Source organism: Calypte anna, chromosome 1 (assembly GCF_003957555.1).
Source record: "Calypte anna isolate BGI_N300 chromosome 1, bCalAnn1_v1.p, whole genome shotgun sequence".
Taxonomy (NCBI): domain Eukaryota; kingdom Metazoa; phylum Chordata; class Aves; order Apodiformes; family Trochilidae; genus Calypte; species Calypte anna.
In genome coordinates, this window is record NC_044244.1 from 75,460,823 (window position 1) to 75,473,896 (window position 13,074).

Consider the following 13,074-nt stretch of genomic DNA (forward strand, 5'->3'; position numbering starts at 1 on the left):
TTACTTGTGTACTGTATACCTGATACATTATAATTCATTACACTTTCCAGCATTAAAAAAAAAACAAACAAAACCATGGGTTTTTCATTGCTTAGGGAAAGCTGAAGGAAGTCTCTAAAAAGTTATTCATCCAAACTAGCTATTTCAGCATTGTTGAAAGACTTGACTCTGTTAAATATATTTTTTTATTAAGTCTGAGAATAAAGTTCCTTTTGTACGATACAAGGAACCAGAAATATAATTGCACAAATGCATGCAGAATATTGATTTGGAAAACACTGCTCTGAGGAAGGTGTGTTTTCATGCAAATGGCTACACATGAAGATTGCTTTCATTTTTAGATACATTAAAAGTTTTATTAAACAATGCTTTGAAAATTACAAAAGCCTAACTTGAAGCTACTGGGAAAACTCTCATAGTAGGCTTTTCCTTTCCATGGCAGGAAAGAATTTGAAATGAGCCAGCTGAATTCTAAGATAGAAGATGAACAAGCTATAGTGATGCAGCTGCAGAAGAAGATCAAGGAGCTTCAGGTCAGCTTGCTTCTTTCTCATTTATCTTAAGAGGGGTTGCTCTTTGGGACTCACGGAAGAGCTTTGCAGGAACTTTTCACTATTAGCTGCAGCTCAGCTTTGAGACTCAAAGTGGTGCAACACAGCTGCCCAGACTGATCCCTTTTCCCCTTGGGATGCTCACCCTATAGTGGTTCCTTTCCAGTAGCAGAATGTATCACCACAGAACGGTAGTGGTTTCAAGCAGAGCAGAAAGGCTCTGGTGTTTTCTTTTAAGCAATTAATATTGTTCTAAACCACGGAGCTGAGGATGAATGCTGGGGAGGAGTTCAGCAGTGATAAACATGGATTTGAAATTTAGGGGAAGGGCTTAAAGGCACAGGAAATTTTCAACAGAAACTAAAAAGCCAAACGGCACAGTCCAAACAAAATTGTTTGACCCAAAATGTCAGCTCTACTTTTTTGTATATAAAGAACATTTGCATAACTTCGACATGAAGCAGAGATTGGTCAAAATAACTTTTTCATGAAAAAGACTGCTCCCAACAAATGTTCATTATTCATGCAATTCTACACACTGCTGCATTTGAAATCCTGTCTTAACAATCCTACGGAGAAGTTACTTCAGTCACAGAGCTCTTTAAATGGGAACAAAAAGTCCCATTCAGTGACAATTTATTGCTGATGGTCTTACTATCAAGTAAACTCTCATGTACTTCAGCTGCATCTCAAGTACATGAGTATAAGGTCAATGCACTTGGCCTAAGTGTCTTGAACTTAAGTTTGTAGAGCAATCTACTGTGTGAAGGATGTGTCTCATCAACCTTACTCAAACTCAAGACCTTATTTGCTGGCACAAATGGGCAAAAAGTCCTTTAATTGTTTTGCTTCCACCCATGTGGTAAAGTGTGGGCTGGCAGGGGGGTTAGCAATTTTTAAAGCGGTCTTCTGATGGAAATCATCATGAAATTGACCCAAAGGTGCTCATGTGTCTTTGGTAGGCTCGTATAGAAGAACTAGAAGAGGAGTTGGAAGCAGAAAGAGCTGCTCGAGCCAAGGTGGAAAAGCAGAGATCAGATTTGGCTCGAGAGCTGGAGGAATTAAGCGAGCGACTTGAGGAGGCTGGGGGAGCCACAGCTGCCCAGCTGGAGATGAACAAGAAACGTGAGGCAGAGTTCCTGAAGCTGCGGAGGGACCTTGAGGAGGCCACGCTGAATTATGAAGCCACAGCAGCCACCCTGAGGAAGAAACATGCAGACAGTGTGGCTGAGATGGGAGAGCAACTGGACAACCTGCAGAGGGTCAAGCAGAAACTGGAAAAGGAGAAAAGTGAGCTGAAGATGGAGGTGGATGATCTGACATCCAACATGGAGCAGATGGTCAAGGGAAAAGTAAGTGTCCTGGGGCTTCCCAAACCCTCAAATTTCATGTGTAGCTAAGTCTGGGGTGAAGGTTTCCTAGGATACCTGGTAGGGCTGGTAGGTGGTGTCTTGGAGTCTGGAAGTGCTTATGTTCATAGTATCCCCCCTATCCCAGCTGATAGGACAACAATTAAGATGCCCTATCTAAAACGTACAGTGCATCCCCAGTCCTAGGCATACTATTTATCCTTCTGTCTCCCAAAACAGTACTGTGTCACTTAAATTATGCTCCTCCAGGCTGGTGATGATCCAGGTGACACCATTCAAGGCAAGATACCTCCCATCCTTTGCAGAGTGATCTCAGATCCTACCCTCGGTTCATAGTTTTGACCCATGTTAGTTAAGCAAAGCAACAGCTTGCACGACCAATGTGTATTTTTACTCTTTATAGCTGGATTGTGGATTTTGTTTCCTGAGCAGCTACTTTTGATAGCTTTCAGAGTTTTCTAAAGAGCTCAATGCACGTGAAGAGAGTAAACTTCCATATTCTGGGAGTTAGAAAGCTGTCATCAAACTTGATTTATCATAAATGGCAATGAAAGCAGAATCATAAGAGCAATTATCATTGAGGGTGATTTTCCCATCTAGCAATTGTGAGGAGGCTGTATCTGAACTTCATAGTCACATGATTGCTTTTGAAGCTTTTGCAAAGTCTTTTTGCACTGGTGCTTCCATCCAAAATGCAGTTCAGGGAAGACAGATAGGGAAAGTTATCTGATGGGGAGTCCTCTAGCCTGGGACTCTGGACACAGGACTACTATTCCCCACTGATATTTGTGTCTTTGCCACCTGCCATTTCTCTGAAAGACAAACAAAGAAACACAGAAGGATACATTTGTAAGGCTACAGCTTCCAAATGACTGCCTGGAGGCTACAGCTTTGTCTTTTTCTCCTGACTCCTCTTAGGCCAATGCAGAGAAACTTTGCCGCACTTATGAAGATCACCTGAATGAGACAAAAACTAAACTGGAAGAAATGACTCGCCTCATGAATGACCTCACTACTCAGAAAACAAAGCTCCAGAGTGAGAATGGTATGTGCATGTTCAGGCCAGACTGCTTCCCAGTAATTTATCAAGTGTGTCTCAGCACTGCATCCATGCCATGCATTGTGCGATGCCCTCTGCTTGGAAAGTGGATGGCTGAGGATTGCTGATGGAGCAGTAGATTTGTCTCTTTTGAAATTTCTATCTTCAATATTTTTATAACCTTGGTGGGGGGACCTTGCCTAGGACTGGCCTTTGAAACAAACCTAAAACTGTATTTACCAGAATTGGATAGTTGGGACTTCAGTTTTGGCTGAGATTTTGTCACTTCAACATCTTACCTTTTTTGGTTAAATCCCATGGCAGGTGAATTTATAAGACAACTTGAAGAGAAGGAATCACTGATAAGTCAACTGTCCCGGGGGAAAACATCATTTACCCAACAGATTGAAGAACTCAGGAGACAGCTAGAAGAGGAAACCAAGGTAATGCTTTGACTGTGTCCCACTCATAGAGATGGAATGTAGAAAACTGTTCATGTTCCTTTGTAACCTGAAATGATACATAGGAGTGAGAATGCATCCTAATAATTGTACTGATACAAGTTCATGCCTCTGAATGAGGCAATTACAGGAGAAGAGCTTGGAAAAACAATCAGCATCCATAATTGCTAAATAAAACTTATGCAGTAGGATAGCCAGAATCTCAAATCCCGCATCTTAAAAGTTTGGACACATTTCCAAAAGTGTTAGACTATCTTCAGTCTTTATAGCTAAAAAAAAAAGGCTCCATTTGAATTTGTAGGTGTTGTTTGTTTGGGTTTTCCTATAGGTAACTCTGAAATGCTGTGACTTTTCTGTCCCTGCAGTCCAAAAATGCCCTGGCTCATGCCCTGCAAGCAGCCAGGCATGACTGTGATCTCTTGCGGGAGCAGTATGAGGAGGAGCAAGAAGCTAAGGCAGAGCTGCAGCGGGCGCTCTCCAAGGGAAATGCCGAAGTGGCACAGTGGAGAACAAAGTATGAGACTGATGCCATTCAGAGAACAGAGGAGCTGGAAGATGCCAAGTATGTGGGATAACTGGGCTTCAACACACTCTTGGCTGGTGGGACTTTGTTATACTGCTATGGGAATAGGGCAATCCCTCTGGCTCACTGCTGTAATTTCTGGCTGTCCGTCTATTCTTTTCATTTGCTTGAGCAAATCAGTGTTTCTGTGGAGTCCTTGCCTGTGGGGCAGTGGATCATAGAATCATAGAATGGTTTGGGTTGGAAGGGACCTTAAGGATCACCTAGTTTCTACCCCCCCCTGCCTGGGTAGGGACACCTCTCACTAGAGGTTGCTCAAAGCCCCATCCAGCCTGGCCTTGAACACTACCAGGGATGAGGCATCCTCAGCCTCCCTGGGCAACCTGTGCCAGTGTCTCACCACCCTCACAGGAAGGATTTCTTCCTAAAGCCTAACATAAATCTACTCCCTTCCAGTTTAAAGCCATTCCCTGTCACCACACACCCTTGTAAAAGTCCCTCCCCAGCTTTCTTGTAGGCCTCACAGCCTACAAGGTTTCTGGTAGGATGCATATACTGGGATTTATTTAAGAACAGGATTAGCTTACCCCACTTGGCTATCTTGCACATTCCCCTGCTTTGCCCCAGCCAGTGCAGTGTGTCCCAGTCCTGAGTTCCCCTTGCAGCAGGGAGGTTATGGATCCCTTGGAAGGCAGGGCAGACAGTCATGTTGGCTCGTGCTGTGCTCTCAGTCACCAGTCTCAGTCAAGGACTCTGAGTACCTCCAGCATCTGCCTCCATGCATCTCTGATCTCCAGAGTCTTCTCCCACTTCCAGTATATTTTCTCTGTCTAGTACCTTCACATTCTTCCTTCTGCACCCTCTTTTCTTTCCAGGACCTCTTCTTGCAAGGGCTTCCAGCCCTCTGTTTTCCCAATCCAAATAGTTTATGAACAAAATCCCAAGGCAAGACCAGGCTTCTAATTCGTGGTTCCGTCTCATATCTCTTAATTGGAGAACATGACACTTTCACATAGACCAGGTCTTATCAAAATTTACCACCAGCCCATACTGGTTACAACTAGCAAGTAGCAGGTTGCTCCTTGAGAGTTCAAAAGTTCAATTTCAAATATTCATACACACACAGAGAAAGGCACAAAATTGTCTGCCGCAAGTCAACATCCAAAATTTAAGCTGTTGTGGTTTTTTTTAATCTATCAAAACCCCTTCCCTCTAGAGGCTTGATTTTCTCCTCCCCTCCCTTTGCCTCCTCAGTTTTCCTTTTCCAAAATTACTTACTGAGATACTACTTTGCTGTCAGTTTTTCTGGATAACATGGCAATGATGGCACTTGGTCATTTCACCGTCTCTTCCCACCTGGTAGGAAGAAGCTTGCTGCTCGCCTGCAAGAAGCTGAGGAAGCCATTGAGGCAGCCAATGCCAAGTGCTCCTCTCTGGAAAAGACAAAGCACAGGCTGCAGAATGAGATAGAAGACATGATGATTGACCTGGAGAAGGCCAACTCAGCAGCTGCCTCCCTGGACAAGAAGCAGCGTGGGTTTGACAAGATCATCAGTGACTGGAAACAGAAGTATGAAGAGTCACAGGCTGAGCTGGAGGCTTCCCAGAAGGAGTCCCGTGGCCTCAGCACTGAGCTTTTCAAGCTGAAGAATGCCTACGAGGAGACTCTGGACCATCTGGAGACATTGAAACGGGAAAACAAGAACCTCCAAGGTGGGTTTACTTCAGGCCCCATGTCCAGCAAAAGAGCCAAAGCAGCGGACAGCCAGAACAACGTAGGTGCCCTGTAATAGCTGTGGGGAAGGGTATTTATCTCATCCTTGAGATTAGCTTCCTGTTGTGTTTGGAGACACTGAGTCATGTTGGAAATTTAAGATTTTAACCACAGAAATTGGCATGGCCAGAGGAGAACAGGATTCCCTTTGCTCACCTGTCAAATATGCTCAGTGGCAGAGGTGCCACGCTCAGGGGAGGAACAGGAAAGAGGACAAAGGTGCAGTATATGGAGTTCCCAAAACAGTTCATACTTTTGTTAGCCTGAAGATCCCAGATAAAAACTAAATCACTGTAACCACTTAAAAAAAGCATTTGCAAGAAAGTTTGTGCCTGCAAGCTGGTAAAATTGTTGCTGTAATTGACAGTAAGGCAGCACTTGTGTACAGATGAGCCCTTCAGGAATGGCTCCACGAATTGCAGGATGTTGGAGACACAATGATTGCTAAATCTACCCATCCTTTTTGTTCCAGAGGAGATTTCTGATCTGACCAATCAGATTAGTGAAGGAAACAAGAACCTCCATGAAATAGAAAAAATCAAGAAGCAGGTTGAACAAGAGAAGTCAGAAGTTCAGCTGGCCCTGGAAGAAGCAGAGGTAAGGAAAAGAACAGAAAAAAACTGTCTTTATCACTATTTTCCTTCCTTTTTCATCCTCTTAGCAACACAGCCAATGTGTTTGTTGTTAGCAAGTGCAGCTTCTCTGCATCCAGCTCTTCTGACTTTGCTAGCCAGGTGTCAGCTCTAAGATCAGCAAGTGTGAGGCCTTTTCAAGGGAGGTGCCTTGGAGGTTTTGTTTTTTTGTGGTTGGGTTTTTTGCTTTTGTTTTCTTGCTTTCAAGAAGATCAGAAATCTGCTCACCTCCTGAAGATCCAGTTCTTCTTGCTCACTTCAGCATAGAATATTTCAGTCTCTCAAGAAACACTAACTGCTGAGAATTACCATCTTTTTTAGATCAGACATTTCTAGTGTCTAGTTTCCGGCATCAAATCAATCATTTCCTGGCTTTGAGAACAAGATGAACTTTCTGACGATTTTAAATTGTATAAGGTCTCAAATATTGTGTTGGATACTACAGCCTGCTTTAAAATTCAGTAGCAGTCTTGTAAACCAAAGGAAACCAGACCATTTGAAAAATCTTTGACTCCCATAGGAGTTCCGTAAAGACGTTTGGTTTCACTGGTTTAATTTTTACAGCAACAAGTATGCACTGACCCAGAAGGAATGCTTCATCCTACTTTCCAGAAACAAACCAACAATACAGAACAAACCAACTGGAATCCTCATCATTCCCCTGAAGGGCTGGGCTGTCGGGGTTTTTTTTTTTAAAGTTTGGTGCACTGCAGAGCTAGGAAGGGGTCTACATATTGTTGGCTAGGAGCAGTACAGCACATAGCAAGGGATTTTTAGTGAAGGCTGCATTTCTTTTGAATTCTAATCCAAATAATATCTGCTAAAATTAACATCACCCAGTGACAGGGATCCTCTAATGCCTTAAATGCTGTGAAATTTCTTTTGTCTGTTGCAGGATGCTTTGCACTTTGCAGAGATTTTACAGCCAAACAGCTCTAATGATCAGAATAGAGGAAAGAGCATGCCTTTCTTCCACATCTCTTAGATGTGGAGAGTGGTGATATGCTCTGTCAATATGCTTTTCTTGTTAGAAAGAATATATCAGTTCCTGAGGGACCTAAGGGGGGGCCTAAGGAGGGACCTCTTTACTTTCCTGGACTGTATGAAAATAGCTTCCTAATGATCAGTTAAAATAGGAACTAATGAAAGTAAAGCAGTGATGAATTTATTTCAATTGTGAAAGAAATAGTTTAATGTAGATTTTCTCCCTTCCTGGTGAGTCTGGGTCTGCAGCAGTCACAATGATGACACAGTACTCCTGGGTGCTGTTTCCAGCAATACCCTATGGCTCCTTGCCATGCAGTGTGTGTTTGACTGCTCTCTAGCTGCCACATGATGGGTGAAGATTTGCAACAGTTTTGTACCCCTTCATCTTCAGAACCTCCTTTCTGATTCCATCATCTCTCAAGGGGAGCATAGCTAAGCTTCTGCAATTCTACCCTTTGGAGAGCTCTGCCAAAATATATGGTGTTCAGTTCTACTTTCCTTCCCATCTGATGCAAGCAGCAAGGTGTGTAAATGCCACCGAGCCTGGTTTATGTAAAACTTAGAAGTCAGAGGACCTCTAACTTCACTGTGGGCTGTTGTCAGCTTAGCTCTTGACTTCTATATATGAAGGAAATGTAAAAAACCAAAAAAGACACAGGAAGAAATCTCCTTTGTTTCAGAGAGTTTTCTTCATGTTGATTGCAAAGAGGGGACAGCATGCATTTTGTGATCTAGAGCTGATGTCTGTTATTTCTTTCCTTGAAGTCATATAAGGACTATATAGGCCTAATATATAGGAATATAAGGCCTAATAAGACTGTGTAAATGGGAGGCTTTCAACACTTCATGATTAGGAGAGATCTTTGTCAGCTGGGCAATGTGTGGACATCTTCACCCTCCCAACAGCAACCTAGCTTTAGCCTTTGCCTATTCCTTATAAGCCTGTGAATTTCCACAGGTTGTCTGCACAGGGCTGTGGAGCAGGGAATGCCTGTTGATATCAAAGCTACACAGGCAGGGCCTAAGGGGCTTTTTATGAGCCATGGACTGTTTGACAATTTGTCCTCTGGGGAGCTTGCTGCTCAGTTTCCAGCTGCCAAGTTGCATTAGAAGGGAAATAAATGCACTGTTTTGCCATGTAAGTCACTCATGTCCTTGTCTAGAGAGGAGGGCAGGGGGAAAGAGTCCTATTGGCAATGCGAAATAAAACGTGAAGGGATCATCTTCATGTAGCAGCTTGTGATTTAATAAAATAAAATAAAATAAAATAGCAAGTCCTGGTCTTCAAGCTCTCGATGCTTTCTATTTCAGGGAGCTTTGGAGCATGAAGAAAGTAAGACCCTTCGTTTTCAGCTTGAACTTTCTCAACTTAAAGCAGAGTTTGAAAGAAAACTTGCAGAAAAGGAGGAAGAAATGGACAATATAAGGTACCATGCAGGAAGTGGCATGATTTTCCTGGGGAAAGTCTCAAAAGACCCTAAGTACTCTCAAGACTGAAGCTAGTCAAATGTACCCAAAGTAGTTATACCAGCATGAGGAATGTCAATACCAGAAACCAAGATAGCCCTGATTATTTGCCAAAGGGTACTCCTAACACATTACTATTTCTTATTTCAAATATTCCTCTCAGTTCTATCTCTGCCAGCAAACACATAAGCCCATCATACATAGCAGCAGCAACACGATTGACAGATACAACCAAAGTTGCAGCAGACTAAAGGCTGCTAAGTCTATGACTTTACATATGGAGACAGTCTAGAGAGCTGCCCTTCTCCTAATCCTCTAGGATGGCTGCCTCTCAAGGGGAACCACAAGCAAAATCAGCAGTACTACCTCAATGATGCTCCAACCTATGTTATCTAGAGGCAACCTTTACATCTGCATTTGTTTAATTTACGCAGTTATAGCTACACTGATTGTGGGAGGATGTGAGGAGCTTGCTGTTATACGTACACCATTTGGGTATGCGGTGAGAACTGCAGAAGTAGAGAAAGTATGAATATAAAAGGAGAGGAGCTTGCAGGTGAAAGGGATAAAAAGGAAAAATGGAAAGCAATTAGATGAGAGTAGGGGGCTGTCTTTTATCTCTCCCCTCCCATCCAGCACAAATCCTAGTTACACTCTTAAAATGATGCTGTGATGGGCCAGATTTTCAGCAATGTGTGTATGCAGTCATTCAGAAAACTCTGACCTTGAATTAGTCAGTGTTGCATGGCTAATAATCCAGGAGCCATGGCACTGTTTGTTGGCAGGGAAGGCAAAGTCCAAGGTCCACTTTAGCCAGTGTAAATACAAGGATTGATATATTAATTATTCCAAAACCAAGAATGTCTCAGCTCTTTCAGATACTATCTTCTAATGCCCTGCAGATGTTTGGGTTACAGAGATCTCAAGCCACGCTACCCTAATCAGTGCTTTCTGCCTCAGCTTTGTTTTGACTCTTTTGCTGCCAAGTTGTTCGGCAGGCATGCTGAATGTGTGTTGTTCCCTGAAGTTTAGGGAATAGTCCAGTACCCTGCTGAAGCAATAAGGCCCTCAAGGTTTTCCCAGAACTCCTACGCTTTCAGGAAAACTTGGCCAGCAAGGAGATAAGTGTTTCCCTGTGTGAGTCATATTCTGTGCTTTGAGTTACCTGCTGGTTGTAAGAAAGCAAAACTTTCATTATAGGACTTGACTGTTACAGAGTCAAGAAAATTAAACACCTGTCTGTATCTGTTTTGCCATCTATAAATTGACACTAAGTTGCCTTTTAAAGAGGGACTAGACTGTTAGTTGGGCAGGCTTAATTTCTTCTGACTTTAGATGTCCACAACACAGATCTCTGTTCCTGAATTATTCCCCTTCTGTTTTGCTTAAGAAATGGTTTTCAACATCTAATTTAAGTAGCTTACACCTGCCCTTTATTATAAAGGCCACCTGAAGTAATTAGCTTTGAATGTGCCTGTCTACCTTCAGTTTGATTAATCTCTTCCACTAATGCCTTCATAAAAAGGCTGAGATGTAAAACATCCCAGTAAATTATTCACTAAATACCTTGGTGAGTGACTGCTAAGCCTGAAGTCTTTTTTGTTACATTCAGATCTGTACTTGCTTGAGTATAGAATTGATCAGAGAGACTTCATTGCTGCAGTATTGCCCAAAGAAACTGGAAGGTGCTGTAGGTGCTCACAGATGAGGAGTTGACAGACAGATGAGGAGTTGACATGAAGCACACCAGCCAGTCAGGTGTGCACTAGAAACCTGTGCTATGTGTGTTATTCAGAAACACACTATTTCTAGAAATAAAACACTTTCAGAAAATGAAGCACTGTTGCTTGTAGCTCTGTGTTCCAGTGCAGGGAGGAATATTATTCCATTCATCCTCCCTGTCGTTTCCAGGAGGAATCAGCAACGCACCATAGATTCACTGCAGTCCACCCTTGATTCTGAAGCACGGAGCAGAAATGAGGCAATCCGGCTGAAGAAGAAGATGGAAGGGGACCTCAATGAGATGGAAATCCAGCTCAGCCATGCTAACAGGCATGCTGCAGAAGCCACAAAGTCATCACGTGGCTTGCAGACACAAATAAAGGTACTCCAAGAGCTGCCTGTCCCAAACGCTGGTGGTGGTAGATGAGGCCTGGGAGCAAAACAGCAGTGGTGATGGTAGTTAACAGAGAAGCTACTCCCAAAAATGCTCAGGGAAAGCCCTTAGTGATCACATCTGGCCTAAAAGAAAACTGAAATACCAATTTCCTCCAAGACTTGCATACAAGCTGGATGAGATCCAGTCATAAATCCCTTGCTGGCTACAGCCTCCTGTAGGAGCAGATAGCTACAGCATGAGAAAGTGAAAATCTATTTTTTTCTTGTGAGTTTGCAAGACTTTTAAAAGTGGAAAGTCAGTTGGCTGGAGTACAGAGAGTGTGTATATATTCAGCATTGTTGTTTAATGTCAACATTCAAAATAGCTAAAAAAAAAAAGCTTTCCTAAGACACCTCTTAAGTCATTGCATCTGCTATGCCTGAGCAGCTAGTTCTTCCTCAGGCTGAACCACCAGCTCTTACAGATTTGAACACACAGGGTTTTCCCCATTGCACCACATACCACAAAGCTATCCAGTTTAGAGTGTGGAGGAAGCCTTTCTCCAAAAAAGAAGCATTGAAATTCTTGAGGTGGGCCCCAGGAAACTTTTGCAATCTCCCTAAGCATGCACAGGTAAAAAAGCCCAAACATCTGCTTTGTTATAGGAGCTTCAGGTGCAGCTGGATGACTCAGGCCATGTGAATGAGGATCTAAAGGAGCAGCTGGCTGTCTCTGACAGGAGGAACAATCTTCTCCAGTCGGAACTGGATGAGCTGAGGGCTTTGCTGGATCAGACCGAACGGGCAAGGAAGCTGGCAGAGCATGAACTGCTGGAAGCCACTGAACGTGTGAACCTGCTTCACACTCAGGTTGGCTTTTTCTGTGTTTTTTCCCTCACTTAGTTAAGCAGAGCCTTGGCTATTAAGCACTGGCACTGTTTGTCCATGGCCAAGCCTCCTTCAAGGGAGCAAATGAGGGAGAGGAAGTAGGTCACCCTATAGATATGCCATCTCACTCCCTTCAAGTTGGCTGGAACAGATGATTCGGCCCATTGCTTTTAAACAGTTCTCAGAAAAAGTGATGATGGAAGCTGACAAGAGTAAATTTTATTTACTTCCTTCTTCTGTGCTGTAGAACCAGTTTCCCTCTGTAGATAAGCCATGGCTGGGATAGTGAGGGATTTGTCTGGAGAAGTGACAAAGATCATGTTTTTGTGCAGTGCACTTAAGTTACTGAGCAATGAAAGCCACAGAGGCTGGGTTCTGACAAAAGGTATCGTGCAAGGCAGGAAACTTCCCTGCAGCAAAGTTTTCTCTACCATGTCATAGGTCTTCATTAGGATAGGCCTTTGGACTTTGTCACAATGGACACTGCACTTTTTACAGGGTCATGGAGGGGCAAGTCCTGACATGCCAGCATTTTTGTTGCAAAACCAAAGCTTCTCTTCAGTAAATAATGGTCAGAAGCAAATGAGTATGTGCTACAGGCTGGCAAGGTTTTGCTATGTTTCCTCCAGCCCATTGAGGACATGGGGCTTCTGTTTTAATCACCTCATTGACTAACAGATTATGGATCCTTGTTTTTCCAAGATGAACTGCCTTATCCTTTCTTGTATTTTGGCCTTTGGCTAATTATTTTTTCTCTGGATCAAAAGCTGAATATTTACAACTTTGAGAGTATTTTTAATATTTCCTCTGTCTGGAGCTAAACTACATAGTAAAGGTCAGCCCTTTCCACATGCCTGGGTCTCCCTTCCCAAATGCTGCTGTGATCCAGAGGATGCAAATATCAGTAAGCTTTGGTGTGCTGTGGTATTTAGAGAAGCTATGTTTCTAATCATAATTTTTCCTCCTTTTCCACTGTTCCTTTGGGGAAAACTTAATAAAAGAACACCAGCCTGATCAATCAAAAGAAGAAGCTAGAGGGTGACCTTTCCCAGATGCAGAATGAAGTAGAGGAATCGATCCAGGAGTGCCGGAATGCAGAGGAGAAAGCCAAGAAAGCAATCACTGATGTAAGTAACCTGGTTCCTTGCTCACTTCTTTTCAGTATTGCTAGGACAATCAAGTAGATATTTCTCAGGTCACCATTTCTGTGCACTCACAAATCCAAAGCACCCCACAGTTATCTGGAGACAACTGATAAAACTTCAAAATGTAATGGGCTAGAGTT

The 13,074-nt window shown here is 43.0% G+C and overlaps 1 protein-coding gene across 2 annotated transcripts in view; it reads left to right on the top strand.

Moving 5' to 3' along the window:
• MYH15 (myosin heavy chain 15) overlaps nt 1-13,074 on the top strand; it is a 44,081-nt gene that overhangs the window by 24,839 nt on the left and 6,168 nt on the right. For both annotated transcript variants that reach the window (XM_030469550.1, XM_030469551.1), the window contains exons 27-37: nt 443-533; nt 1,514-1,903; nt 2,840-2,966; nt 3,285-3,403; nt 3,787-3,983; nt 5,308-5,657; nt 6,191-6,315; nt 8,649-8,764; nt 10,716-10,908; nt 11,568-11,771; nt 12,791-12,916. In XM_030469550.1, coding sequence (XP_030325410.1) covers nt 443-533; nt 1,514-1,903; nt 2,840-2,966; nt 3,285-3,403; nt 3,787-3,983; nt 5,308-5,657; nt 6,191-6,315; nt 8,649-8,764; nt 10,716-10,908; nt 11,568-11,771; nt 12,791-12,916 — 2,038 coding nt within the window. The remainder of the gene's footprint in view (nt 1-442; nt 534-1,513; nt 1,904-2,839; nt 2,967-3,284; nt 3,404-3,786; nt 3,984-5,307; nt 5,658-6,190; nt 6,316-8,648; nt 8,765-10,715; nt 10,909-11,567; nt 11,772-12,790; nt 12,917-13,074) is intronic.